At 36.6% G+C, this 27,392-nt stretch overlaps 3 protein-coding genes and 1 non-coding gene across 4 annotated transcripts; 3 read left to right on the top strand and 1 right to left on the bottom strand.

Annotated features, from left to right (window-relative positions):
- Positions 1–574: 574 nt before the first annotated feature.
- LOC116286471 (uncharacterized) lies at positions 575–5,091 on the bottom strand. Its single transcript, XM_031692993.2, has 7 exons — positions 4,795–5,091; positions 4,496–4,652; positions 3,550–3,664; positions 2,806–2,951; positions 2,351–2,396; positions 2,090–2,146; positions 575–1,334 (listed from the first exon to the last, which is right to left on the bottom strand). Exons 1-7 carry the CDS (start codon positions 5,057–5,059, stop codon positions 1,269–1,271), a joined length of 852 nt encoding a protein of 283 aa, XP_031548853.1. The 5' UTR covers positions 5,060–5,091; the 3' UTR covers positions 575–1,268.
- A 261-nt stretch (positions 5,092–5,352) lies between these two features.
- Trnal-caa (transfer RNA leucine (anticodon CAA)) lies at positions 5,353–5,469 on the top strand. Its single transcript has 2 exons — positions 5,353–5,390; positions 5,424–5,469. It is a non-coding gene; the product is annotated as a tRNA-Leu (tRNA).
- A 1,444-nt stretch (positions 5,470–6,913) lies between these two features.
- On the top strand, positions 6,914–16,331 carry LOC116286475 (uncharacterized). Its single transcript, XM_031692998.1, has 4 exons — positions 6,914–7,114; positions 11,228–11,413; positions 12,009–12,820; positions 13,983–16,331. Exons 2-4 carry the CDS (start codon positions 11,240–11,242, stop codon positions 14,866–14,868), a joined length of 1,872 nt encoding a protein of 623 aa, XP_031548858.1. The 5' UTR covers positions 6,914–7,114; positions 11,228–11,239; the 3' UTR covers positions 14,869–16,331.
- Positions 16,332–16,468: 137 nt separating this feature from the next.
- Positions 16,469–27,362, top strand: LOC116286476 (kynureninase). The gene is made up of 14 exons (XM_031692999.1): positions 16,469–17,345; positions 18,382–18,502; positions 18,948–19,030; positions 19,386–19,519; positions 20,016–20,090; positions 20,766–20,847; positions 21,314–21,378; positions 22,131–22,229; positions 22,906–22,982; positions 23,947–23,999; positions 24,800–24,885; positions 25,523–25,577; positions 26,077–26,288; positions 26,949–27,362. The coding sequence occupies exons 1-14, from the start codon at positions 17,138–17,140 to the stop codon at positions 27,075–27,077; spliced, it is 1,479 nt and encodes a 492-aa protein (XP_031548859.1). The 5' UTR covers positions 16,469–17,137; the 3' UTR covers positions 27,078–27,362.
- The last annotated feature ends 30 nt before the right edge of the window (positions 27,363–27,392 follow it).

Here is a 27,392-nt window from a genome sequence, read left to right on the forward strand (position 1 = left end):
AAGTTTTGTTTATTTTGATTTTGCCCAAAATTGCCTTGCTCTCATGGCTGCCCACAATTCACTGTTTTCATAATGGCTGACGAGTACACAAAAATGAGACCATGACCCAGTCATGTTGCAAGGTTGCACATTCAAAGTATAGGTAGATATTTTATAGCCACAGGAAAAATAAACCCGGATTCCCAAATTGGGAACACCAACGTTGGGATTTATTGTTGGGAATTTCCTTCTAATACCCAATAGAAAAACAAAATTCCCAACAAACTAACATTGGGAATCAGTGCCATGTTCCCAATTTCGTTCTCTCTGGGAACTGGATGGGAATTTGTTGGGAATTCAAGGAAATTCCCAGCAAATTCTCAATTTGGGATGCCGTTTTTTTTCCTGTGAGCACAAATTCACGTCAAAACAAAAGGTCAGACTCTAGACTTTTCTTCTATAAAGGCATTTTGATGTGCTTTTATATCTTTTACTGTGAACTTATGACTGGGTGAGCTCATTTTCGTACCCCGGTTGCCAGCCATTACGAGATGGGTGTACATGTATACCTTTGACAGCAAATATCACATCTCGGTAACTACTACATCATCCTTTATTTATATGTTCCTTATTTGTTCAGGAATCATTAACACAGACCAAAGGACAAAGACTTGCCTTGTATTTTTTTAGCTAGTTATCTCTTCTAGCCTTACAATGGTAATTCTTCATACTGATAATCATTAATAATCCATACATAGTAGATCTGATGTATTTCTCATTGTAAGATACTTATAATGTAAAAGATAATGTATAGAATTATGTGATATACAAGATTCTGCTATAGTAGCTCTTCTCTGATGATGATTGACAATATTTGTACATGTCAAATGTGTAATATAACAGATTGTATAAAATATTATACTTTCATATTTGTGAAAGTAAATACTTGATGAAAATAATAATAATCTTCTTGGTTTTACGAGATTGACCCCTCGCACTGAGTCCAAAACAAAACTGGTTTTTTTTGCATAAGAAAAGAGGGCCCATTTTTTTGTCCACCAGAAAATCAATACAAGAAAATCAAAGAAAGAAAAAATATATAAATAGATAAAAAAAAAAAAGCAAAAAAACGTTTTCTTATCCTTTATTGTAAAAGTTTCTTTGTTTGAGTCGACTGCATGTATGTACTGCGGTAGCCTCTACTCCGGCATCTCTCTGTTTTTCTCTCTCTCAGCTTGATGGAGAGTTATGCACTCTAGAAGAGAAGAGAAGCCCTCTAGAGTCTACTGTCAGCTATAGTCCTGATGGTTGATAGTATCAGGTGGAATAGATTCTCTCGAATGTCTGGCCTGTAACTGTAATCATCAAGAAATTTGTATTACAGGAGCCAAAATGGATGGATGGATGGGTGAGTGGATGGGTGGATGGATAAATGGAGGAATGGACAGATGGATGTAAGGGTGGATGGATGGATGGGTGGGTGTGTGGATGGGTGGGTGGGTGGGTGTGTGGATGGGTGGGTGGGTGTGTGGATGGATGGGTGGGTGTGTGGATGTATGGCCGGAGTGGATGGTTGGATGGATGGATGGGTAGATGGATGGATGGACAGATGGATGCAAGGGTGGGTGGATGGATGGGTGAGTGGATGGGTGGATGGATGGATGGGAAGATGGATGAATGGACAGATGGATGCAAGGGTGGGTGGATGGGTGAGATAGGTGGGATGGGAATAGTGGAAAGATTGTTTGAAAATTGGGGTCAGGTGTTAGATGAATGGCTGAAGCAATAGATGGGGGATCGGAAGGATGGATGGAATTCAGAGTAGATGGGTGGGAGTTACAGAGGATGAATGTGACATGAGGTTGATTTTTGGCATCCCATTTATTCTTTATGCTACTTTATCATTATTTTTTGAACAATCTACTGTAAAGGCATTGAGACCTCTGTTTAAATGCAATGAATAGGAAGGATGATGGAACAAATACAAGGATAGGATAAGTTGAATGGGATGGAAGGGATGGAAGGGTCGAATGGGATGGAATAAGTGGATGGATAAATTATACAAATTATGTAAATAAAATGAAATGAATCTCTTTGCCAAATTCATCACCTTTAATTGTTTCTTGAATCGAACTTTGTTCCACGCTGCCTTACACAGAGAAATAAGCTGAAAAACATCAACATTTTATAAGACAGTTCTGCGGGTATAGACCCATGCAAATTACATGACGTCAAAGCAGCTCGATCTGGGGGACAAAACAAAAAAATTCCAATCCCCTGAGAATTGGAACCTATTGCTTTGTCCCTCAGATTGAGCTGCATTTCAAAGTGGTGCAGTTTCACATGGTTGGTAAAAAATACAAAAGGTTACCTTTTGATCATAAAGCCCATCAGAAACAGCTTCAGCATATTGCCGTCTGGAGAGAGAAATAAATGAGATGATTGGCACCCAAAAAACAATGTTTACTACCCAAATATGAGGTAAGGTTGAGGTTAGGGTTAGGTTGGGGGGGGGGGGGGGGTGCAGTTGGGTTTTTGCAATTTGTAAGCAAAAACTTATATGACCCCTTCCCAACCTGAATTTTGTTTTTTGTTTACATGGCCCACTATTAAAACAGGATAATGTTTTAAAAATTTCTTATACACTTCCTATTTAGCTTATTATTTTTGGGGTTAGCCACCCTTAATTGCCATATTTTAAGATGTGGTACCTTCTTAAATCTGACCAGCCTGCTCATGCTCGTAAAAAGTAAAAGCTCCCTTGGTCCAAGGGTGTGGATTGAAGAATACTAGTGTAACTAGCTATTCCTGTGGAATGCATAATACCTGATGATGACAGAAGCTGACTTAAGGTGTCCCCTTTGAACCAGGCTCATAGCCAGGAACAGGTTGCACTGTGCTGTGAGGATTGGGTTCTTTAACTTGGATGCAATCACATACTGCTGTTTGGAAATGTCACCAGCTTTCTTAGACTGCAAAACCAAAATATCACAAGACACCTCCTTAGTCTTATGAATAAAGTTTTCCTATTTCAAATCATGTGCAATTCTCTTAACAAAAAGTATGATGTTTTGGTTTTCATAAACAACCATTGTATAGTCCAAGAAATTAGCCATACCCCTCCCCCTCCCCTCCCCCCCACAGAGGAATTTGGAATTTCTGAGGGGTGGGGGTAGGGGGTCCAAGAAACAACAAAAAGTACAGACATTATTGCATGGAAGAAAATTGAAATTTCTGGGAATGGGGGGAAGAGAGGTGGGTTTTAAAAAAATTCCTCTTTAGGGAATTTCTGGAAGAAAAATAATCTAGGTAATGACACAAATGGTATGAAATGGGAAAACTATAAATAATAGCCCATGCTAAAGATTGTTTATCCTTGCCATTAATTTATTGAACATAAAAAAGGTACATGGTCACAGACTATTTTGTCATCTTATGTACTGTAGGGTTAGGGTCTAAACCATTTACTCTTACATCTTATGTATGCTAATTAGAAATAAGGGGCCCTTCCCCCCTCCCCTCCCCATTTGGGTCGCTACGCAGGCTAAAGGAGTCTATTGATTTACTTACCGAAATAACACAATTTTCTCCCAGTGAAGAATAAGCACCTCCAAGTGTTGAGAGCCACGACATAATATCATTCAAGTGTGCAAATTCTACCAACAACGGCCAAAGTTTTTCTGACCTGAAATATGGAGCAGAGGAAAATAATTTGTGATTAACTACATGAGACTACCAACAAGTAGAAGGGTGGTGCAGCCTTATTGCACTTGCCTCTCACCTCTGGGGTCTGGAATACGTTGTAGGCATCACATTTTAGTAGAGTTAGGTCCCTCCATTGATTTGAGGGTTTTTCACTGAATTCTCTTCTCTCAAAACTTAATGAGCTAAATTTCATCCGTTCAATCTGTGAGTAAGCTATGCCCTGATACATGTAGATCGACCCAGAAGTTGTTTCAGGTTATTGATAAATTTGAAGGTTACATAATTTGCTAAAGAGTTAATAATATATAATAGTGTTAAAGCTTTGCTAAGCATGGGAAATCTCTAGCAACGATTTTCAATATTCTGCAAACTTGGTAGTTTCAGGGTAATCCACAATTGGCAGATCGAAGCCTGGGAGTGGATTAACAAACAATGAATGGTGAGATAAAACAAAGAACGCAGCTCACATGTAGAACAATACACATTGTTCATCATAATCAATGCTTTCTTTGTTTTTGTTATTTTGTCCAATCCCAAGCTTCGTTCTACCAGTGGACACCGACCCTATTACAAGCTGCATGGTGAAATTTGGTTTTTCCCTGCCGTCAATCAAAAATAATCAGTAGGTTTTATGTTTTTGACTGGTGTAAGTAAAAAAACAATTTTCACAACAAGTCGTTGAAAATGTCTGAGTTCACAGAATATCAAAAAAACAAAAAAAGACATGAGGCTGCTGTCCAGCCTTTCTAAACTTTAACTAAGTCTAAAACTTCAATTAGAAACATTTATAAATTCATTCATGGTGACTTACCATCGTATATCAGCAGTCATATTTAGAAACTTTAAAGGCATAACATGTATATAAGCGTTTGTCTTCAAACAGGTACATGTATGGACTGTATTTGCATTAACATTTAGTATGTGAAGGCTTAAATAATTATTATATACAATTTTGCTGCCTGATGTATCTAGAAAATACAAAGTGAAATGATCATTAGGGTTTTGACTGAATGTGTTAATAGGATATCATACTAATATGAGCTTCATTTTTTTCGTTAAAATAAGTAAATTATAAAGTGATTTTACTTTTACTTGGAAAGCCTTCCTTACCGACGATTTTTTCTTCAACTTTCCACTGTTTATAAAGCCATATCGTAAAATTCATTAAAAAAAATTTGGATTGGTTGAAGAGCTTCCATAAGATGGCTGCTAAGACTGGATCAACAAACAGAGAGATATCAACCGAGATTGTGTGGTTGTTATAACCACGCTTCTTTGGCAGATTATTGGCTGATTCTCTCACACAACATTTTATAGACCTATTACGAACTTCTGTCCCTCTAATCGTGGTTATTAGACGCATAGATTGTGCCATAATTACAGAGAAAAAAAATCTTACATATTCTTCAAATGACATTCAGAATAGAAAACCGTCAGGCGTTATTTACTATTTTCACATGGAGAATGGGTACGAACTAAAATGTATAACCTTCAAAAAATACTTCACAAGGACGTTACAAGAAAATTGCTTTAATTTATGTGCTAAAGTCGTCAGAAAGCACTATTTTCTAGTTTCAATCGAACGAGGCGGAAATTCGAGAGGAATTGAATACTTAATCTTATAAAGGAATCAATAAAAAACGTTTATTCCAGAAGATCTACACAAGTGTCAGGATGGCCGAGCGGTCTAAGGCGCCAGACTCAAGGTTATTCCTTCCCAAGTTGCTTGGGAGCGGGCGTTCTGGTCTCCGAATGGAGGCGTGGGTTCGAATCCCACTTCTGACACATCTTTTTTTCCTAAATTTTTTCTCTATTGACGGATATGTATAAACATTCTATGATGTTTTCTTTCTTTTTATAATCATATTCTTTGTTGTTAACAATATTTCTATTTTTTTTTTAATTTTCATATAATTTGTTAAAAAGTTATATAAATTATATTCTTATATATTGCATTTTTTTACACTAATCAGTTTATATGCTATCTCTATTTTTTTTTTTCTGGATTTACTCTTTTTGTCTATAAAATATTTTCTTTAATAATAAATTTTTCTCTTTTCTTGTTTTTCCTGGCCTTCTTTTTATATCAAAATCTTTAAATTTAGGTTTAACGGGGGAAAGAAGAAAAAATTAAAGATATTATATCTATATCTATATCTTAAAAAAAAAAAAAAAAAAAAAAAAAAAAGAAAAGAGAAATCTTTTGTCGCTAAGTATTTCTTTAGCCAACTAAAACCCCTAAAACAAAGATCCCTATACCCCAACATATAAATTTTGCCATCATCAGCATTTGAATTTTCAATATTATTTTTCATTTTTTAAGCAGGAAGCTGATCGTCTTTTGCATTTTATCACGTTCCACTCAAAAGCAGCAAACTTCGCTTCCTTGACGTTCGAAAGTCAATGATGTAATAAATCATTCGGTAATAATATGCCAGGTATAAATGTAATATATGAAGAAGGTCATATACATTAACCCAATAATATTGGCTAAGTCGCCAAGGAAACCGGCTGGCAAATATAGGCTGAATGTCACGTGACCATTTCACTAGACATACACCTCTATTTTTGCTAAAAATTTTCAGCAATTCTCAAAATAAAAGTAGGCAAAGTAATTAAGAAGTTTCAGTCGCAAACAAGTTCCAAGCCAATGATTTTGATAGAGCTCTCGAGATAGAGCTATACGTTGCCGGTCACCGACTCACTCATATATGAAGGTCAGGGCACTTAGTTTTATCCGGCATGCTTGTTACTTAAAAGACTCACTGAGACAAAGATACCACCTGATGTGTCTCGGATCCAGTCACAATTTTGGAAACAAAGAAAATGAGGAAGATGAAAAATAAAGATACGATGGACAACTAAGCAAGACAAAGTGAAATTTAGAAGTGTTTTACCTGCAGCTTGCGGAGACAAAAAAAAATCTTTGTAATCAGACTTACTTATTATGAGAGTGCTCTAAAATAACGATTAATGTTTGCAAATCTATAATATACTCATTTTACTATTTGCTTTACTATGACACTAACAGTGTTTATGGGGCTCCTGTGTTTTGTTTTTTTTTTTTTTGTTTTTTTTTAACACACGTGCCTTGTGCCCAGCGGCATCTGTCTGGTCCAATCAAAATGGGATATTCAATGGTGTCATAGTGACACGGCTGATACTAAAATATGATTGGAATTTTCTTCCTGTTTTCTAAGAAAGACCTTCAACAGACCTCAAGATCAAAAGAAAAGATAGCAAGCATTCGTTATACCTATTTTTTCACTCTCTAAATCAAGAAATATCATTTTTCTCAGCTATATACAGCAAACTCAATAATAATGAGTGTAAAAGTTATTTTTGAAAATCTATAAACGACGGCAAAAGAAGACTGTTTTTCATCAGCTATAAAACTACTCGATCAAGGAACTTGCGTGGTCAGGAGACGGTAAGACAAAAATATATAATTTATATTTTTATTGTTATATTCTGTTATCCTTTTTTTCGACGAAATACAGCGTACTGCGTACTGGCTGCGTGCATATTTATTGCTATACTGTGGATTGCATTCACTTTAAGATTTAATGTATATCATACTGAGTTTTATAAGCGAAAGCTGCCGCCCGGTCTTTTCATAGTTGGGAGTATCGAGTCATAGTGATACCTAATTATCCGTACGTGAAGAAAATATACTTATTCAGGCTTTTGCCAAAATAATGCTAATACGCTCTAATTTTAGAAATGAATCTTTAACTAGGAGTTTATATTGCTATTCTGTCAAGAATTCTGAAAGGGTGCTTAAATTTATGTTTATCTCTATATTTATTTATTTATTTTTCATTTTTTGGCGATGATACGGAAAAACTGCGTTGAAGTAGAAATGACTGCATGTCCGCCCTAATATTCTGACTCTTGTTGAAACGAAATAAAAGAATCAGCTGCAAAAACATGAGACTTTGCATGCACTGCACGTAAGGCGTCAATGCACTCGGATACTGATCAGGATCACTCACTAGTCTGGTCACGTGCTTTCGTGCTTTCAAAGTTGTTTTGTTCATTTTCACCAGTGAAATATCCACTACACTAATGTTTTTTTTCTTCTGCGCTTACCGATTTGGTCCGATGCCTACCCGTCAATTGGCTGTCAGAAATTACGCAACTATAATTTTCGTTCTTCACGTCGGCCTTTTAACGGAAGTCACACAATTTCGATTGTACTTAGACCCCATCTCTTCTGTTTATTCTAACGTGAGATATCATTAAGGTAGTGCAAACTATCAGAATCTTTTCAGAAACTCATATTCTATTTTGTTAACTCGCTTTTTCACTAGAACTGCAGGAGTCTAGGGGGTCACGCATTTTGGGTTCGGACACTGACGCCACAAAGGAAGTGTTTGAAATTTCTGGTACATTCGTCTGCCATATCCCCACCAACGCGCGCCCCTGCCCCATATATGAACATACAAATGCACTTCCATAAAATGTTTTAGTCTAAACATGAACTGATGATATATTTCGAGTTTTTAAGCGAGTCTCGGCTTGTTATCGTTAACGACACAAAATTCCACCAAACTGTAACGGACGAATAAGTGATTGCGAAAGAAAGCTTACATAGAGGGAATCAACCGGAACGTTCAGTGATCGTGCAAAATGAACATGTATAAGCTGCACGAACTGATTTCTTCGTTTAGACTTCCGTTTTCGCTGAACGGGTTTACCTCATGTGTTCGCTGTGAAATTCATAAAGAAGAAAAAGCCGCTGACCACAGACCAGGAAAAAAAATTATAAATGGCTCTGATAGAAAAGTTAAAGGTTTCGTGATACGTGCTCGTTACAGGGTTTACTAGTTATTGACTGGTAAACCAAGAAAAACGTACTAAGTCGGAATTAATGTTTTTCGAGGAAACCTATCTTAAATAGTTGACTAGTTTACTGCATTGTTCGATTCAGTCGTTGGAAGAAAGCAGTGTCATTCTCATAAATAATATGCTGAAATGGAATTCTTAACTGGTGGGAAAAAGAAAAAAAAGAAGGAAAAAAAAAAAAAGGTGGGAAATTAAAATTCTCGGAAACAAAGGATGAAAGAAAATGACAAAAAATGACACAAGAGTAATCTTGCTTAATTGTGCTTAATCATTTAGAGAAATAAGAAATGAAAAATGACCTTGTACTGTTCGGCTTTAGCGTATTAAATTAATACTTCCTCGTTACAGACAGCTAGATCCTGTTGGTAGGTGCTAGAACAATACAAGACAGGACTTGCAAAACGTTTGTACACTTGTATGAAAAAGGTACCGACGACCGATTAGGTTTGATTGACAGCAGCGAAAAGTCAAATTTCAGCTTGCAGCTCGCAGACACAGAGTTTGCATGTTTATGAAAACTGAAGTAACAAACTTGCAATAATTATAGACGTCAAACAATGATCACGTTCTCAGAGTAACATCAGAAGTGGTACCATTATATTGTGAAGAGCCTCGGAAGGAAAAGGAACACAATGGAATGATAGAATACTGAGCTTAGTAGTCTAAAATCTAAACATGTTTTTTCTTATACTCTTGTCCATATTACATTGCATGGGGTGTGGATGGGGGTACCCGATTAACAGTTAACTATACTACTGTTAAGTTAACTATGCTGTTAATTATTTTAAAAGTGCTGACCGTATAATGTTAACCAAAATAATGAATATCAGTTAACTGTTAACTACTAATTTTTAGGCCAATCGTTACCCCCATCCACACCCTCTTTCATTCCATTCCATTCCATACACCATCCTTCCTTCTTTCCTTCGATCCTTTTCTTCTATCCATTTTTTCTTTCGTCCATTCATTAGTTAATCGACGCGATATCTCTCATCCATTTCTCTGCCTCTCTGACGTTTTTCTTTCTTTCCTTTTCCCAGTTTATTATTTCATTTGTTCTTTTAAATCATAAGTATTTTCCTTCGCCAGTCTCTTTACTTATCTTAAGTTCGGTATATTAAGCCGTCTTTACTGAGATAATTGTTCATAAGGAATGCTTGCATAGAATATTCATAATATTGATCAGATTCACAAACAGTTTTTGTTGTACATCCTGGGTAGTCATGGATGCGCCCATGCAAAATATCATGATTTCCAACTTTGCGGGGTCAAGGTAACGTTAGAAATCTTTTTGTTCAATCATGTTTGTTTTTGACCAAATCTTTTTGTTCAATCAGGTTTGTTTTTGACCAACGTACGAAGCTTATGTACTACTTGCTTCCTGTAATTTGTATTAAAATTGTAAATAATTTACCATTCAATCTGCCTAGATTAGTTTTTACTATTTGCAACAAGTTGTTGGGTTTTTGTAAATTTATTTATTGTAATTGATAAAATAAAAACGTAAAGCGTAAAGTGACTGTATCGGTCAACTTACGAGTAGGCAAACGCATTAATTAGAGGTTTTGTAGGAGGGGGGTGGGGGTGGGGGTGGGGGTGGGGGGTGATCCCAACATGAATCTCAGTTAACGTAACTCCGTTAAAGACCTCTACCGCCTACGGCTTGCTACGGAACATCCTAAATACCGTATCTATATTAAGCTTCTAACCACTCCTATAAAAAATTGTAAAAAACGTGCGAGTTTATAAATCCTGCGCTAAATCAGGGTTTGGTTTTTTACATTTTTTAAACTGATGATGATTCACCTCAGCAAAAACCGGCGTCGAAATATAGGAGGTCTGTCTGCAGACATGATCACAAAGGGTTGCGGGAACTGTTGTGGTTTAATTTGGACAAAAAACACGATAGTGTTTTCATAAAGCAGACTTTGAATTATTAGTTTAGGAATGCCGACTTGTTTAACTCCGAGGTCAAACTATTGGATTATTTTTATTGATAGAGGCTTGGGACCATGCTATCAAATTATTGCAAATTATTATTGTCAATAGTTTACTTTCGTAAACCTCCGTGTTTCAGCTAAAATATACTTCCCCGAACTAAAGGAAACTGTAAATTCAGACTCCTGTAACGCGCAATAGCCGAAGATTTACGTTGGAGCCTAACGCTTTGTCGAGTGTTCGTGAAAAGTTCGGACGTCGAGTCACTGACTTCCTTGACGACGCATTTTGACGCATGCACTTTACTAGCAACTTCCAGTGATGTAATTCACTAAGGAGGGGGGTCGGGATCAAAAATGTCACGTTCAAAATATTACCCTATAAAGAACTCAATGTTCAAATATCCTTCAGAAATTTAAGGAATATTATCTAAGTACAAATGCACGGTTATTTTTTGTGTGAAAAAGTCTCATTTTAGGATCTTTTTCACTATAAAAAGTTGTTGTAACTAGCCCCCCTCCCTCCAATAAATTTTGTCGCAAGCGTGATAAAAGCAGCTATGACGTAAAGGGAAATTTTAGATATGTATATTATTGACCCCTTAAAATAAATATCGATGACATAAAGAAAGAACTTTAGTTATAGATAAGCTGTAACTTCCTGGTTGCGGACTATTAGTTTCAAGAAATGTAGGGATGAACAGCAAAGCATCGTATCTAACCGAAATCTTTTTTTCCTCGTCATCTAATTCTCAAAGATACAATTCAACATGGCGGATATTCGTGATATCGCCGTCGACCAAGACAAGAAAAAGGCCGTTTCTGATGCTATAGAGAGAATAAATCAGCTGTTTAATGTCCAAGTTTCTCTCAGTCCCACCGAAGCTGTTGGCTTTCAGTGGGTTCAGCTCAAAGGACGCATAGAAGACATTGAAAATGCGAAGGTTAGTAAGCTAAAAACCTATAATTTCCGTTGTTCTTCATGACCGTTCGTCGTTCCTCGTGCTCAAAATATCCCCGTAGTTTCAAATATGATTTGAATATAAACAGAAAAAAGCCGTTGGAAAGCTTATAACGTCCTGGAGAATTAATCTGTACAAAGAAACAATGCAATAGCGTCTAACTTCCGCTTCAATAGTGAGAAAAAACCCCTTCTGGTAGCTTCATCAATAACAACAAGTTTCGGAATTTATGTCTTCAATGCTAAAGCGATATTTTTTAGTCGAGTTTCCTCTTTCTCTGTTGCTGTTTAAACGCCGTAGAACATGCTTAGACCTAGCTCAACGAGCTTGTGTTAAAGTTGTGTATTTTCGAAAAATAGAGATGATTGCGAGGTTTTAAAGAGATTTTCATGGATTTTTTTAAAATAAGCTTATATTTTAAGATCTCACAACCGTGAGAATAAGTTTTTTTACGACTAAGGAGTGGTGTTTTACGTGGACTATGTCGAAGTGTTGATATATTTAGCTCTGAGATTCAAAATATTGTGAAAAATCTCAAGTTTATATCATCTCTTTTTACTATATTTTTCTTCTACAGAACTACATAAATTCACTCTGTAAGCCTGAGATAGAGGATGTCAAAGTCTCCATTCCAGAGGAGTACTTTGATGCAATTTCAGAGTACAGAAACCATGTAGAGAAAACCTCTGGAGCTGTTGTACTGTTTTCGTCACCAAAAGAGGCATGTATTCAGGGGAGTGAGATGTCAGTAGTTATTGCTACTTCTGCTATAGAAGAAAGAATTAATGAGCTCAGAGCTGGAGTAAATGGCCTTCCTCGTTTGATGAGCAGTGGTAGCATTTCTCCACAACAAAAACTTGAACAGGAAAAAGTTCAATCCACTCCAGTGCCTTATATTGATCCTTCATTGGAGGAATTTGCAATTAAGCTGGGGTATTCTAAGGAAGATATTCATCAAGTAGTTAAGAAACAGGGCAAGGAGGTTGATCAAAATACTTTATTAAGAGAACTTATTAAAGTATCATCACCTAGCTTATTACAGCGAGCTAAACCTGAGTATGCTGCACATCCAGGGCTTAGCAAACCTGTGTCACATAACAAAGATGAAGTGGTGGCACGTGGAACATCGAATAGGGCTGCTATACCACAATCAAGGAATGAAGAAATAGTGGCTCGTGGAGCAATGTGTCCACCTGGCCAGAGACCATTTCCAATGGAGTCTACTAGTTCACAGGGTGTATTCCTGCCCTTTGATAGACAGTATCTGAATGATAGACCAGAGGATGATACATTGATGTACCAACAAGTCATTGGCAATAGTTCAGCCACTGTTGACAGTAACTCAGATTTGAGGCACATTGTTATTGATGGAAGCAATGTTGCAATGAGGTAAGAAACAAAAAACAATACTACTCAAGATCTGGAAGATTCATTTAAGATTTTTTAGTTTTTTCTAGAAGAAGAAACTCAATAGGTTATGTAAGGGATACAAGCCATCACCTGATGCTTTAGTCATGTGGCAACTTATCATTCATCGAACTTCTTATTTTGCTGAGACAGGGTCATAGGTCTTATAAGATACTGTAGGTGTATTGTTTCAGGGCTATAGAATTTCAAAAAGCTCTTTTTCTAAAGCAAAAACTTCTTATAAAATGAATAACCAACAAAGAAGCATCCCTGAAATTTATATCTAGGTAATTCTAGAATCGTTTCTCTGAGTTTAAAGACGTTTTTATAACATTCAAAGCCCACAGATCTGTTTTGAAGAATTGGCTTTCATTTTGCTATGGAAGACAACTTGATCAAGGGTCATAGCTGTTTATTCATGCATTAGCCAATCAGAAGGCTTGTTCTATTTTGGGCTATATTTGACTTTGTATTGAACAATAGTAAATGATTGACAGTCACTTCCCTATGGACGGGAAGTGGTTCTAGAATTACGATTTCTTCTGTTCTCACACATCTTAAATTCAACACTTCCAAAAGGGTGGAATCTATAAAGAAGTACTTCAATAAATTCCCTTTTAGGAACATTTAAGAGAAAACAAAAAAAAAATCTCAAAAATCAATAAAATTCCAAAATTTTTGGCAGCTGTTGAAGCCTTGCATGACCAGTCAACAAACAGGAAGTTCAAATTTTTAATCTGTTTAATTTTTGCATACTTAATTCTGGCTCAAATTTTATTACACCTACCTGGGCTTTGTTAACTTTTATTCCATATGTATTCCTTTTGCCATAATAATAAAAAAGATTTTTTTTCTTTTTTTTTCAAATTGAATTAAGTTTTAGGTCCCTCATTATTTTTTCATTCCTTGGAAAAAACTGTTTCTTCTTATAAAGAGATTATATAAGCCAGATTTGATTTTTTTTTTTTTTTAATTTTTTTATAAAAAAAATATGGGCTGTAATTTATTTCTTCCCGAATAATATATTATGATCATGGTCTGTTTTCTTTCGCAGTTAAAAGTTTAAGTGCCGTGGACATAAACCATTTAAATAATTCCATTAATTAAAGTTATATATTAAGATGTTTTTTTCCCCTCTTAACAGTCATGGTAACCAGCAATACTTCTCTTGCATGGGAATCAAGATCTGTGTGGACTATTTTAAGAAAAGAGGACATAAAGAAATAACAGTATTTGTGCCTCAGTGGCGGAAAGAATATCCAAAACCTGATGCTCCGATAAAAAATCAGGAAATCCTTACTGAACTCGAAGCTGACCGACACCTTGTGTTTACCCCATCAAGAAGGGTTAATGGCCGGCGGATAGTTTGCTATGATGATAGATTCATCTTAAAACTTGCAAATGATACTGATGGTATTGTTGTATCAAATGATCACTTCAGAGACTTGTTCAATGAAAGCCCACAATGGCAAGAAGTCATTGAACAGAGGATCTTAATGTACTCTTTTGTCAATGACATTTTGATGGTACCCGATGACCCACTGGGTAGACATGGACCCAAGCTTGATGACTTCTTAAGAAAAGGTACTGCAACTCACAGAAGAGTTTGTCCTTATTTGAGAAGATGCACTTATGGACTACGATGTAAATACTATCACCCAGAGAGGGATCACTCTCGCAAGGGAGCAGAAGCCAGGACGTTTGCAAGACCAGAAGTCCCAAGACAAGACTATACAACGGAACAGTATCACCGCAGTATGAATGCAACTAGTAACTATCCTGCTCTGCCAGTAGCTCAACACAGTGGGAATAGAAGGTTCGTGGATGGACCAATTGACCGAGAAAGACATGTAAATTCAGCCAATATTGAAAGAAACGACTTTGATGGTGCAAGATCTGCTACTTTCCAACGTCTCTTGGCTGTGTTTCCAGAAGAAAGGCAGGAACTTATCCTACAAGTAATGAGGGACAACCCCCATGCTGACTTGAACTATTTAGCTGAACTCATTGTGACAAGAAGTAATTCTTAACTACATTCAATGGCCTTCAGAGCTTGAGGGTTCGATCCTCTAGGTCTCCCAAGTCTGTTTCGACTTCTCTAATCCGTGTAGCCTCAGCTTTGAATACTTTTAAGAAACAGAGCACTGATGGAGAGAGGGGGTAAAGTGCCCATCATCAGCTTCCATGGATAGCAGTTGAATATCAACTGAAGGAACTACTGACATTAAATATAGGTATTTTACTTTTTAATATAGAGTTTCCAAATTGGATTCCAAATCGTAGATTCTGTTGCTTGAATCTCACTTCAGAAGTTAGTGATGAGGTTTTACACAGGGCTTGTGGTGAAAGAGAAAGTCATCCTATATCCTTATTGGCCAGGTGCAAATGCCATTAATTAATCAGACGCAGGCAAGTAATTTAAGACAATGGTTGATAAGTGCCTAAAGATTTGAGCAACAGTTATCTACATGAGAGTTTTATAGAGGAACTGTTAGGTTCCTTGCTTCATAAGACTGTACAAACTTAACTGAATCTTCCAGTTAGCTTCGTTTTCTCTTTTGATCAACTCAAAGGTTGTTTCAGGGTTTGATAAAATGTGAAGAAGACTTTTAAGATTTTGCATTGAGAAAATGTACTGCCAGTCCAAATCAGTTTGAATCAGTATATATTTGATGACTCACAATGATTTTCCTAAGATGATGGTAAACCAATACATTGTCATCTACAGGAAAATCCATATTTACAAATGCCACAAATATATATGTAGATTGTTTACATTATTTTGAAAAAATCTAATGAAATATGTTCCACTGTGAAAATGACACAGGGAAAGATGAAAAAATATCTGGTTAAATACAAGACAAATTTAAATAGCATTTTATGTCATAATTTTATCTTTTGCTAGGGTAATGGTTGACATATGTACATGTACTGTATATACCATAATTGAAACTGTTTAGTTAACATTCAACTGACTCCTCTTAAAACTCCAGTGTAAGCAGAATTAGCCTCAAATCTAGGAGTTGCTTGTTTCATTATTCTAATTCCTGATTTTGTCTACCGACCTCAAGTGAGGCTGTACAACGTAATCACTAGAGTTTTAAGAGTCGTTAATCTTTTTTGAATGTGTGGTATTCGTTTTCTCCACACAAAACAAGTTTGTTAGAGTGGTTCTCATGTTTCTCTTGCCCTTGGCTTCTGTAACTCAAAAAAAATGTGAACTTGGCCGTTGTAAATGATGGATGGAAGCCAAAACAAAACACAAAAAAAACTGATGCCTTAAGTGTCAGGGCTGCTGAAACATGAAAAGGCCAATTCATACTAGATTAAGAATTAGAGTGTGAGTTTGATTGCACTCAAGATGTATACTTATTTTAAAAGTATTGTTACATGACGTTTCTCTCCGTGAGAGTAAAATTATATTAGACTTATTCTGCATTTGTATTAGCTATTGGGTTAAAAATGAGAATAAAAATTAAATTTTTAAGAACAATTATTTGTTAGTTTTTTGTCTCATTTTATTTATCCACTTTTTTTTAGAATCTTTGATATTTTTCTTGCTGATGTTAGGAAAGGGTATTCTGCAGTTTTCTCCAAAATAGATGACTGGGAGGAGTAAGGAGGGATAGAATGTGTGTGAAACTTAAGAAATGCATGCTGAAAAGTGCAATCTGAAAAGAGATGCTGATGGGGGAAAAAATTTGATTGAAACTTGGAATAAAGGCTATTATGCATCATCACGTAACCATGACACGAGGCAGGAACAATGGCATCTGATTTACATGAGAAAGAATTCAGTCTCGCAGTGGGAAAAGACTCTATTGTTGTGCCTGCTGTTATGGCTGCCATAACGTGATGGTACAAAAACTCTATAAGAGCAATAGAAAATACTGTATTTTATCTGTGAATGTGATCGATGAGGCTTCCTCTGGGTTCCCTGTGTTTTCCGTTTCCGCCGCTTGCGTGAGGAGTATTATTTAGAGCCGCTTGCGTGACGGCGCCTTGAGTGACAACCTTTAGAGCGGCTCTTGACGACACTAACAATCATGCTACAAAGATCTTTAGTTTCACATCTATCAGATATTTGTTTCATTTATTGTCCATCTCTGAAAAAAACTTCATAAAAATTGTTTTACATGTAGTGATAAATGTTCGTGACTGTCACGCTAGCTGCACTCGCAGCACGCTGCTCTTTCTAAAAGCGTACAGGCCTGAGGCAGCTCCACTAAGCAAATTACATAACATATTAGAACCTTGTTCTTAGTGTTTTTGAGAGTAAAAATTGCGATCTATAGCTCGATGGATTCCTACGCTACAAATAATGGTGGTGTTGGCAAAGACAGCAGTCTATATGACTTCGAGCCCGCCAAAAAACTCCGTGAGCTCGCTAAGATTAATGGCTTGGAAATGGCTTCCAAAGATTTTGCTTCTCTCATGGACGAACAAGATGAACTCCATGAGCTAAGGAAGGAGTTTTGTTATCCATTGAATAAGGAATCACCGCATGGTGAGTTTACAAGGTCTTTTAGTGTTTATTTGAGAAAGATTTAACCTAAATGAACTGCACTCACACCTTAGAAGTATTTGTTGGTACTCTCCCTTGATTCAAGGATTTACTCCAGTTTTCTCTTTTCTACAAAATCCAATGCCCCATGCGTGAGTATATAAAGCAATAATATTAATTTATTCGCACCTTTTGTATGTACTATGTTTAACAATACATAAAGAGTTACAATATTTGTCGGTCCTGTTTATAACATGGGAGAGAAGTAGCTTTCTTTTAGATATTCCTAGCAGTAGGATCTTCCTGCCTCGCGGGTGGGAAGATCCTAGCACCAGGGATAAAGTTTACACCTCTTTTGTCATGTATACTGAATGTATGGTTGAATTGATTCACCTGGTTCTTATTTCATCCTCCTATCATGTAGGCCTTGGCCATTGTGCCCTAACTTTGATAAGCCCAGAGGTTGTTTCAGGGTTTGAACAATACATTTTATATATGCACTCATAAATAAGCTCAATATACTAATAAGCCTTTTCATAGTTTAAGAATCGATTCCACCACTCATGCGATTTTATCCCGAATTTCTCACCTTTTGTTTAATTAAGAACAAAAGAAGGTTTAGACAAAAGAAGGTGAGGAATTTGGGATAAAGTCACATACGCAGTGGAATTGATTCTTAAACTATGAAAAGGCTTATTGAAAAAAATGAGTCAGGTTTGAGAAGGTCATATCATCGAAGCTAAGACCGAAAAGGATTTTGGGTACTCTGAAATGTGCATCATATTTGTATATAGACATGTAAAAATGCACAGTAGAGCAAAGTCGGTTGAACTAGATTAATAACATGCCAAAGTCATGATGCATAAAATGTGTACAGGAAGGGAAAACTGCAATACGCATGAAATTAGCATAATTGTTTGTCTTCCCTTGCTCCCCTTCGGTCTTAGCTTTGATATCGATGATATGACCTTTTTTTGAACCCGACAACATTTTTTCTATTGGGTGTATCTACTGAAGCCAATTCATGATTGTTTTCCAGTTGACCTATCCCTCGTAGATGGGAATGCAGAGTGTGTGTATTTCTGCGGCAATTCTCTTGGACTAATGCCAAAAGAATGCAGGAAGCTAGTCAAAGAACACTTGGATAAATGGGCTGCAATGTAAGTTTACCTAATTTAAGATTCAATAACTACAGACTATATGGGCTATGAAAATTTTGGCAAATGGACTGGGTGGAATTTTTCTGTGCATACTTGTAGTAGTTTATTTTCTTACACCAACTGCTATGGTAAGTTTGCAATGTCTTTTACATAGTTTTGACAACAAAATGTCTTTTTGGCTATTTTTAAGACCAATAAAAGTTTGCTGTTTGTAGTTGTAGTTGGGTATTATGACAGCAATGCATGCATTTACTACTATTGGTGACGCCCATCACTTCACACAAGGACGAAAGGACAAAAAATGTGGCTGCCATGAGCAAATATTTTGTCAAAGTCAATTATATGTGACATCACATGGACACCATGAATAAAGTTGTTACACAATTCTATTTCTTAGCTCCCATTTGTTTTGTTAATTTTATAATTGTTAATGTCCTAATTTCAGGGGGGTTTATGGTCATCATCTTGGAGACAGACCATGGAAGTCAATAGAAGAATATGCAACAGAAGAAACTGCTGAACTTGTTGGTGAGGAAACTAAGTATTGAATTTATCTCTCTTACTGTATCCATCAAATCATCCATCCTACCTATCCATCTATCCATCATCCATCCTATCCTATTAAATAGACATTCATCCATTATTCATCTATCTCATATTCATCCTAACCATCTCATTCATCCCATCCATCAATCATCCATCCTATCCTATTAAATAAATAAATATTCATCCATTATCCACCCATCTCATATCCATCCCATCCATCCATCCATCCATCCATCCGTCCGTCCGTCCAGTCCGTCCGTCCATCCATCCATCAGATTATCCATGCATTTCTCATTATTGTATCCATGTGATTGATTGATCCTTTTATATACATCAGGTGCGAAGCCAATCGAAGTGGTTGTAATGAACGCATTAACCGTCAATGTCAATCTTATGATGGTGCCTTTCTACAGACCAACAAGCACTCGTCACAAAATACTGATGGAGGGCAAGGCTTTTCCTTCTGATCAGGTTATTCTACTTAAATTATACAAAATCTATATTTTTAGGGTGAAAAAATGTAGTTTAAAAGTCAAGTGCTTATAGTACCTTAAATTGTGATTTAATATTTATTGTACACTATTGTCCATAGTCCAACTCTCTGAGGTCTCTGTGTAGTTGCTGAGTACCTGCAAATAAGTACTCTAATCTAAATGAAGGTCTCTTTGTACAATTTTGCAATCAATGTTATTTCAATAATTTAAGGAAGATGAAAACAAATTAAATCCAAAAATGAAATATTTTATTAAATAATGGGGTCAAGGCTAAATAACATAAGAGAACAGGAAACTCAAGCAAAAACATGGTACAATGTGAGTAATCGTGTTCCTATGTAATGCCCAGTTCGTAATTCCCTAGTTTGTCCTATGTACTATAGAAATATACTTTGAAGGGATGCAACTTTCTGTTAAATGCTTTAAAATGATTTGATTTGATTTGATTTTTTTTTTTTTTTTTTTGGTGGCAGTATGCTATCAAGTCCCAAGTAAATTTTCATGGTTACAAGCCACAAGAAAGCATCATCGAAGTGTTTCCAAGAAAGGTTAGTGAAGTTGCAACAATACTAATATTCTGCTGAGTTTGAAGTCTCAGCCTATGCCATAAGCAGATGTCAGTTTTACATTCTCCTACAGTATCTCCCACATACATGTTTCTGTGCAGGAATAAAAATTCACAGGCACCTAACATACAGTATCCCCTCTCCCTAGTAACGTTTGTGTTGCTCAGGAACTTCATTTCATTTGTACATGTAGTAAACTTAAAGCTTTAGCCAGCAAGTAAAAGAAAATACTTATTTCAATCTTTTGGAGAATCGTCTTGATCATCAGGGTATAATGAAAAAGGCATTACAAGTTAGACTATATTTATATCTTAAATTCACAATTTGAAATAATTAACTAAAATCACATGCTAAATAACATCTACGGACGATAATAAAATACCATAGTCTTAGATTTGATTAGTGTAGTACTGATCGAATTGAAATATATAGCATTGAATTTTTTTGAAGGGAGAAAAACTAGAAAACCTGGAGAAAAATCCTCAAAACACGGGAGAGCACTAAAATAAGAGTCCGACTTTTTTGTTCTTGCACAAATGAGGTTTTCTCAACTTAATTATGAAAACCAGTTTTTAATGTTCGCTGGGGCATGTTGCTGCTGATCTTTGTCCCAACTCTAAGTTATTTTAATTTTGTTGAATTTCACTGTTTTCTAAGGGAGAAGAAACTCTAAAAACAGAAGACATCCTCAAAGTCATTGAAGAACAAGGAGACTCCATTGCATTAGTTATGTTCTCAGGTATTGTGTGGACTCAAGTATGGCATAGCAGTAATACACTTGCAAGGCTCTCACCCCTGGGGTCTTAATGGCTCAATTACCAGACACTGCTTTAGCCAGAGTTTGGTCTGTGAATTAGTTGTTTCAAGTTTTGATCTGTGAGTAAGCCGTGCCCTGACTTAGATCAGCCCAGAGGTTGTTTCAGGGTTTGATCTGTAAGTTAGCTGTGCCCTGACTTAGATCACCCCAGAGGTTGTTTCAGGGTTCTATCTGTGAGTTAGCCATGCCCTGACTTAGATCAGCCCAGAGGTTGTTTCAGGGTTCTATCTATGAGTTAGTTATGCCCTGACTTAGATCAGCCTAGAGGTTGTTTCAGCATATGATCAAAGGATCAAAGAAGCATGTAATATAAAATACAGTAGTTTTTTTTAACAGACCTCTTACTTACTAGCATTGCTTATCAATGACTATTTGATTTGCTTACCAGGAGTTCAGTATTACACGGGACAGTTCTTTGATATGAAAACAATCACATCAGCAGCACAGAAGAAGGTATCTATTGCACTTTTGACTTACAGACTGACCAACCAACTGACTTTTTTTAATCTAACAAACGACTAACTTCTGAATATTTATTGTCAGTATATATACATATGTATAGTTGTTTATTGTATATACAGTGTTTACGTTTCCTTATTATTCAATTACTGTCAATACACCAATGCAGGCCCAACTAGCAATAAACTAATGTAATGACTAGGTCATTATCATTCAACTGACTGACTGACTGAATTTTTAAATGAATTAATATATTAATGAATGAATGAATGAATGCATAACTAAATGAACAAGTGGGCGAATGAACAAGTGAACTAGTGAACGAATGAACAAGGGAACAAATGATCAAGTGCACGAATGAACAAGAGAACGAATGAACAAGTGGATGAATGAACAAGTGGACGAATGAAAAAGTGGATGAATGAACAAGTGGACGAATGAACAAGAGAACAAATAAACAAGTGGATGAATGAACAAGAGAACAAGTGAATGAATGAACAAGTGGACGAATGAACAAGTGGATGAATGAACAAGTGGATGAATGAACAAGTGGACGAATGAACAAGTGGACGAATGAACAAGTGGACGAATGAACAAGTGGATGAATGAACAAGTGCACGAATGAACAAGAGAACGAATGAACAAGCAGATGAACGAATGGACGAACGAACAAACATGGATGGACAGACGAACTGTTTGAAAAAGCTTTAAAAGTGGATTTCAATGTGTTTTTTATTTATTTACAGGGTTGTGTTGTAGGCTGGGACTTAGCACATGCTGTTGGGAATGTTGAGCTCCATCTTCACGACTGGAATGTAGACTTTGCATGCTGGTGTAATTACAAGGTGAAACTAAAAAGTCAACATGTTATTCATAGTTATGACAATAGCAAACAAATCACCTATGAAGCAGTTTATGCAATGAAATTAATATCTTGTCTCACAAACGACCACACAGTATCTGTTTTAAAAGCACTACAAAGAATGGAAACAATTTATAATCAATTTTTGAGAGTTTTGAATTCTGAGATATTCTAGCTAATTTGTTAAGCTTGTGGGACATAGCAACGGTAACTATGGGGAGTCGGAATCATGAATCATATAGTTTTATCAGTTAGTGTAGCTATAATTTTTTATATTATTCTGTCAACTTTATTCCAAGCTCTGACATGTACCAAATTAAGGTTGGTGAATGTGTTAATGATCATGTTGTTGTTGCTGCTAACAATGAGAATGACGATGATGTCAGGGTGATCATCATAATACAAAGGATGACAATGACACAAAACAATAATTGTGAAACATGTTGCTGACATAGATGATGATGATGACAATGGCCATGATGATGATTGTGATGGGAAGAACTTGGATAATACTGTATTTTTTTCATTTCCATTATCCGTTAATTCTGATAATGGAAATGACCGTGGTATTGATGATCACAACCAATCATCTTCATTCATCAACACCACCATGTAAATGTTACTTACAAGTTTATCTACATTTATTCTCTACTAAAAAGTACCTCAACTCAGGCCCTGGTGCTATTTCTGGTGTTTTTGTACATGAAAGACATGCTTACAACTTTGATCTTCCAAGGTATGTGTTTTAAGAGTAATAGTATTAATACCTCTAAAGTGTGCTTTGGTTGGTTAGTATGCTGCCTGCTAAGCAAGAGGTCCATAGTTTGATGCTCTGTAACCTCAGACACTTGTTTTAAGGAGCAAGTGTGGCTTGGTTGTTTAGTGTGCTGCCTGCTAAGCAAGAGGTCCATAGTTTGATGCTCTGTAACCTCAGACACTTGTTTTAAGGAGCAAGTGTGGCTTGGTTGGTTAGTGTGCTGCCTGCTAAGCAAGAGGTCCATAGTTTGATGCTCTGTAACCTCAGACACTTGTTTTAAGGAGCAAGTGTGGCTTGGTTGGTTAGTGTGCTGCCTGCTAAGCAAGAGGTCCATAGTTTGATGCTCTGTAACCTCAGACACTTGTTTTAAGGAGCAAGTGTGGCTTGGTTGGTTAGTGTACTGCCTGCTAAGCAAGAGGTCCGTAGTTTGATCCTCAGTGACCTCACACACTTGTTTTAAAGGGGCACTTGGATGAAAACGCCCCGATTTTTGAAAGTCCGAATAACTGAAGTATTTGAGGATAATATGATTCAATTATAGTTATGGAAATCTGATTAGTGAAAATTTTAGCCTGGGAGCCACTTGCTATTGAGATATTTTGGGTTAAGAGCGAAAAGAACAATAGGGTTGAGTAAATGACGTCATTTACTCACAATTTCGATGCTGAATAAAATTGATAATTTTTCCCCGCCACTTTTGACTGTGAAGGAAACATGTTGCTTGGCTACCATCTGGGCCTTATAGATAAGTGTAAACAAGTTTCAAGTCATTTCCAATTTTTATTGATTTTCATCCAAGTGCGGCTTTTTTATTGATTTTCATCCAAGTGTGGCTTGGTTGGTTAGTGTGCTGCCTGCTAATCAAGAGGTCCGCAGTTTGATGCTCACCTCTAGTTGGCAATAAACATGATTTTTTACTGATATTTAATACGTTTTTTTGTAGGTTTTCTGGTTGGTGGGGAACTAATAAGGAAACAAGATTCCAAATGAATCCAGGTAACAATCACGTCAACAAATACTGCCTGCTATGAGCAAAACGTTTCATGAGTGCAAGGGTGGCGTAAACCAACGGGTTGGGTCGCAGACTCGTGCCCTGTGGATAATTTCCGAGATGCGCGAGCGCTTTCATAAATATCGCAGGCTCAGACATGTAATCGAGGCATTTTCGGGCCTTGGAAACCATAGGATTAAAGGAGATTTTTAAAACCCTTGGAGAAAAGATTTTGTCTGAAGTGAGCTATATATTTTTTCAAATATAGCTCCCCACCTAAAAGAAACTTTCCTCCATTAACATAATTTTCAAAGTTTTGTATGCGTTTTCGTTAGTTTCTCTTGCCCGAAAATAACCCTTTTTCGAATCTGAACGCAATATTTTTGACAGTGCTCGCACATCTTGCAAAAGATCTATCGAGTTTGTTTCTTTTGTTCCCTCATGTTACACGAGGGTTTTTCTCCGGGTTCTCCGGTTTTTCCTCCCTCCGTAATAATCACCTTTTGAGTTCAGTGTTGTGTGCGTAAATGTGAATAAATATATATAGCAAGGGGTCTAACAAGCATAAATTGTGTAATAATTTTCAGGTATAATATGACTCTTTTAATAGACAGGTTTCGGCGCTGATGATGGCAGTAGGACTGCCGAAACATGTCTATTAAAAGAGTCACACTATACCTGAATATATATAGCAAGATTTAAAATGAATTAAATAGATAAATAAACAAACAAACGAACAAACAAACAAACAAATTAATTAATGATATGTAAAGACATCAATACTAATTTTCATTTTTGGTCTCAGAAATCGAACCTATTCCAGGCGCTGAGGGCTTCCAGATTTCAAACCCTGCAGCCATGCAGACAGAACTACTTATTGGAAGTTTAAATGTAAGTAAAAACTAGGAATATAGTTCAATATTGTGCACAACTCTCCATCATTCATTCTGTTCGGTATTTTAATGCTGATTTCTCGAAAGCACGTGCGGAATCCTACAATTTGCCTTCATGACAAAATGAGTTTTTTTTGGACGTCAATCAAAGTGTTTCCATAACGTTGCCGTGAGCTTTCCCAGGAAGCATGTCCATGGAATCTCATGGGAACGCCTTGATTGACGTCCACCAATATCATCTTCGTCGCGAGGACGATTCCACGCGTTCTTATAAGAAGGACCAAAAAACTTCATAGGATGGTCATGAATTTCTTACTGAGTGACAAAGGGCTACGACCATTTTTAAAAAGTTTACTGCCAATCCCCCAACCCCCCCCCCCTCAATAAAAAATTACCTTCCCTCCCCCATAAAAACTTATCCCCCTGCCCCCCCCCCCCCCCCCCCCATAAAAACTTACCTTCCCTTATTATGTACATTTGGTAGTCTATGTTTGTATATGTTTAACACCTTTATTTATTTATTTATTTATTTAGTTAGTTAGTTAGTTAGTTAGTTATTTATTTATTTATTTATTTATTTATTTATTTATTTATTTAGTTATTTTAATAGACATTTCTTTTTATGTCTTGATCAGGTATTTAAGAAAACGTCGATAAAGCGTCTGAGGGCGAAAGGAGATCTCTTAACAGGTAATATGGATCTTACGATGAAAAATCTTTTCTTTAAATGAAGTAGATTTTTTTTCTTTGTGTTAACGCAAATAATCAGTGGAGCCTTTTCGATAATATTACGGCATGTCGTACCGTGAACGTGCTGTAAGTCAGTACCGTATGTTTCCCACTCATAAGATAACCATTCATATCGGAAACCATATCAATGTTACGGCATGTCGTACCGTGTACGTGCTGTAAGTCAGTACCGTATGTTTCCCACTCATACGATAACTATTCTTATGGGAAGCTATTTCAATATAACGGCATGTCGTACCGTGTACGTGCTGTAAGTCAGTACCGTATGTTTCCCTCTCATAAGATAACCATTCTTATGGGAAGCTATTTCAATGTTACGGCATGTCGTACCGTGTACGTGCTGTAAATCAGTACCGTATGTTTCCCACAGATAAGATAACCATTCTTAGGGGAAGCTATTTCAGCGTTATTCATGTCGTTTCCCACCTTTTTTTTAAAGCATACTTGGAAATACTTTTGCTTCACCGTTACCCTGCCCCTGAACTGAACGAGGACACCGATGACACCCCTGATAAAAAACAACAGTTAAGCCGACCTTATGTCAAGATTATCACCCCCGCTGACCCTAAAGACCGCGGCTGCCAGTTGTCGGTCAAATTTTCTTGTCCAGTTCAAAAAGTACACAAAGAATTGGAAAAAAGAGGAGTCGTGGTAAGTTGTAGCAGTTGTTGTTCAAAAGAGGCATCTATTTGTTCTATTGCAGTTTTAGTTTCTACTCTTCGTCCTTCATGTCAGAAGAAGAGAGTCAAAAGAACCCGAACACTGATCTTTTACTACTACCCTGGACTCCAGAGGTCCTATTTCACTTCCTGTGGCTGTAACAAGCGAGTGTGCCTCGCGACTACCTGTCCAAAAACACAAACACCGGAGTGGGAATACATAACCTATGGACCCCAACAGAGGGTACCTTTTAACGCGATAACGGAAGTCATCGCGTTTCTCTCTCTCTTTCTGATGGCAAACGCGCGTACCAATTACCGGAAGTCAACATTTACCGCCTTTTTCAGTTACGAAATAAGCTTGGCGGAAGTCAATGTTTCCATTATATTCATTATTCGAGATGAACACTATCGCAAATTAACTGGAAGTTAACCCGCACTTCATTTTTAGTTAGCAAATGCGAATCTTAACGGAAGTAATTTTCCCATGTTTATTGACGCACCTACCATTTTACTGGAAGTCGTTCTTTTCAATATTGTTAGCAGACGATAATCCTTCCCGCTCCTATTAAAGTGTCGTGATATGGACAAGAAGACTTTAGCAATACCTCTTAAAGATTATGCTTGAAAAAGATGTTTGTTGATTCTCCAGGTTGATACGAGGAACCCTGACGTGATGCGGATAGCTCCAGTACACATGTACAACTCGTTTACTGACGTACAGCGATTCATCGATCTGCTCGAACAAGCATTTAATGCTGTTAAATCATTGGATTCGTAGCGATGAAAACCGAGAGCAACCTTCTTATGAATAGAAAACGTACAGTAAACATATTGTCCGGATGGAAAACGCTGTTTAAAAATTTATTATTCTTGCCATCTAACATGGCTGCCGTCACGTGATGGTGCAGCATCTCTATTATTCTGATCATTACAAAGTCTATCCCAAGGAAGGGTTGATATTATATTTTTAACTGTGGACCGGTTCTTCTAAAAAATGTTCATTTACTTCTAAATAAAACTGTACTAATTTAAAACTAATAAAGTAATTTCGATTTTTAATGTATACATGCAAGAGACATCAATACTGATATAT

The sequence above is a fragment of the Actinia tenebrosa genome, unplaced genomic scaffold (assembly GCF_029948245.1).
Source record: "Actinia tenebrosa isolate PJP-AT-01 unplaced genomic scaffold, QUT_ActTen_1.0 PGA_scaffold13__45_contigs__length_12533684, whole genome shotgun sequence".
In the NCBI taxonomy this organism is placed as follows: Eukaryota; Metazoa; Cnidaria; class Anthozoa; order Actiniaria; family Actiniidae; genus Actinia; species Actinia tenebrosa.

Excerpts from the sequence above, each read along its gene's own strand:
- LOC116286476 (XM_031692999.1), top strand. The coding sequence starts at position 17,138 with ATGGATTCCTACGCTACAAATAATGGTGGTGTTGGCAAAGACAGCAGT. Across the intron at positions 20,848-21,313 it reads TGCATTAGTTATGTTCTCAG|GAGTTCAGTATTACACGGGA; the intron begins GTATTGTGTGGA and ends TTTGCTTACCAG. Across the intron at positions 25,578-26,076 it reads GAAAGGAGATCTCTTAACAG|CATACTTGGAAATACTTTTG; the intron begins GTAATATGGATC and ends TTTTTTTTAAAG.
- LOC116286471 (XM_031692993.2), bottom strand. The coding sequence starts at position 5,059 with ATGGCACAATCTATGCGTCTAATAACCACGATTAGAGGGACAGAAGTT. Across the intron at positions 3,665-4,495 it reads ATGACTGCTGATATACGATG|GTCAGAAAAACTTTGGCCGT; the intron begins GTAAGTCACCAT and ends TCCATATTTCAG. Across the intron at positions 2,397-2,805 it reads TCAGCTTCTGTCATCATCAG|ACGGCAATATGCTGAAGCTG; the intron begins GTATTATGCATT and ends TTCTCTCTCCAG.
- LOC116286475 (XM_031692998.1), top strand. The coding sequence starts at position 11,240 with ATGGCGGATATTCGTGATATCGCCGTCGACCAAGACAAGAAAAAGGCC. Across the intron at positions 11,414-12,008 it reads AAGACATTGAAAATGCGAAG|AACTACATAAATTCACTCTG; the intron begins GTTAGTAAGCTA and ends TTTCTTCTACAG. Across the intron at positions 12,821-13,982 it reads GGAAGCAATGTTGCAATGAG|TCATGGTAACCAGCAATACT; the intron begins GTAAGAAACAAA and ends CCCTCTTAACAG.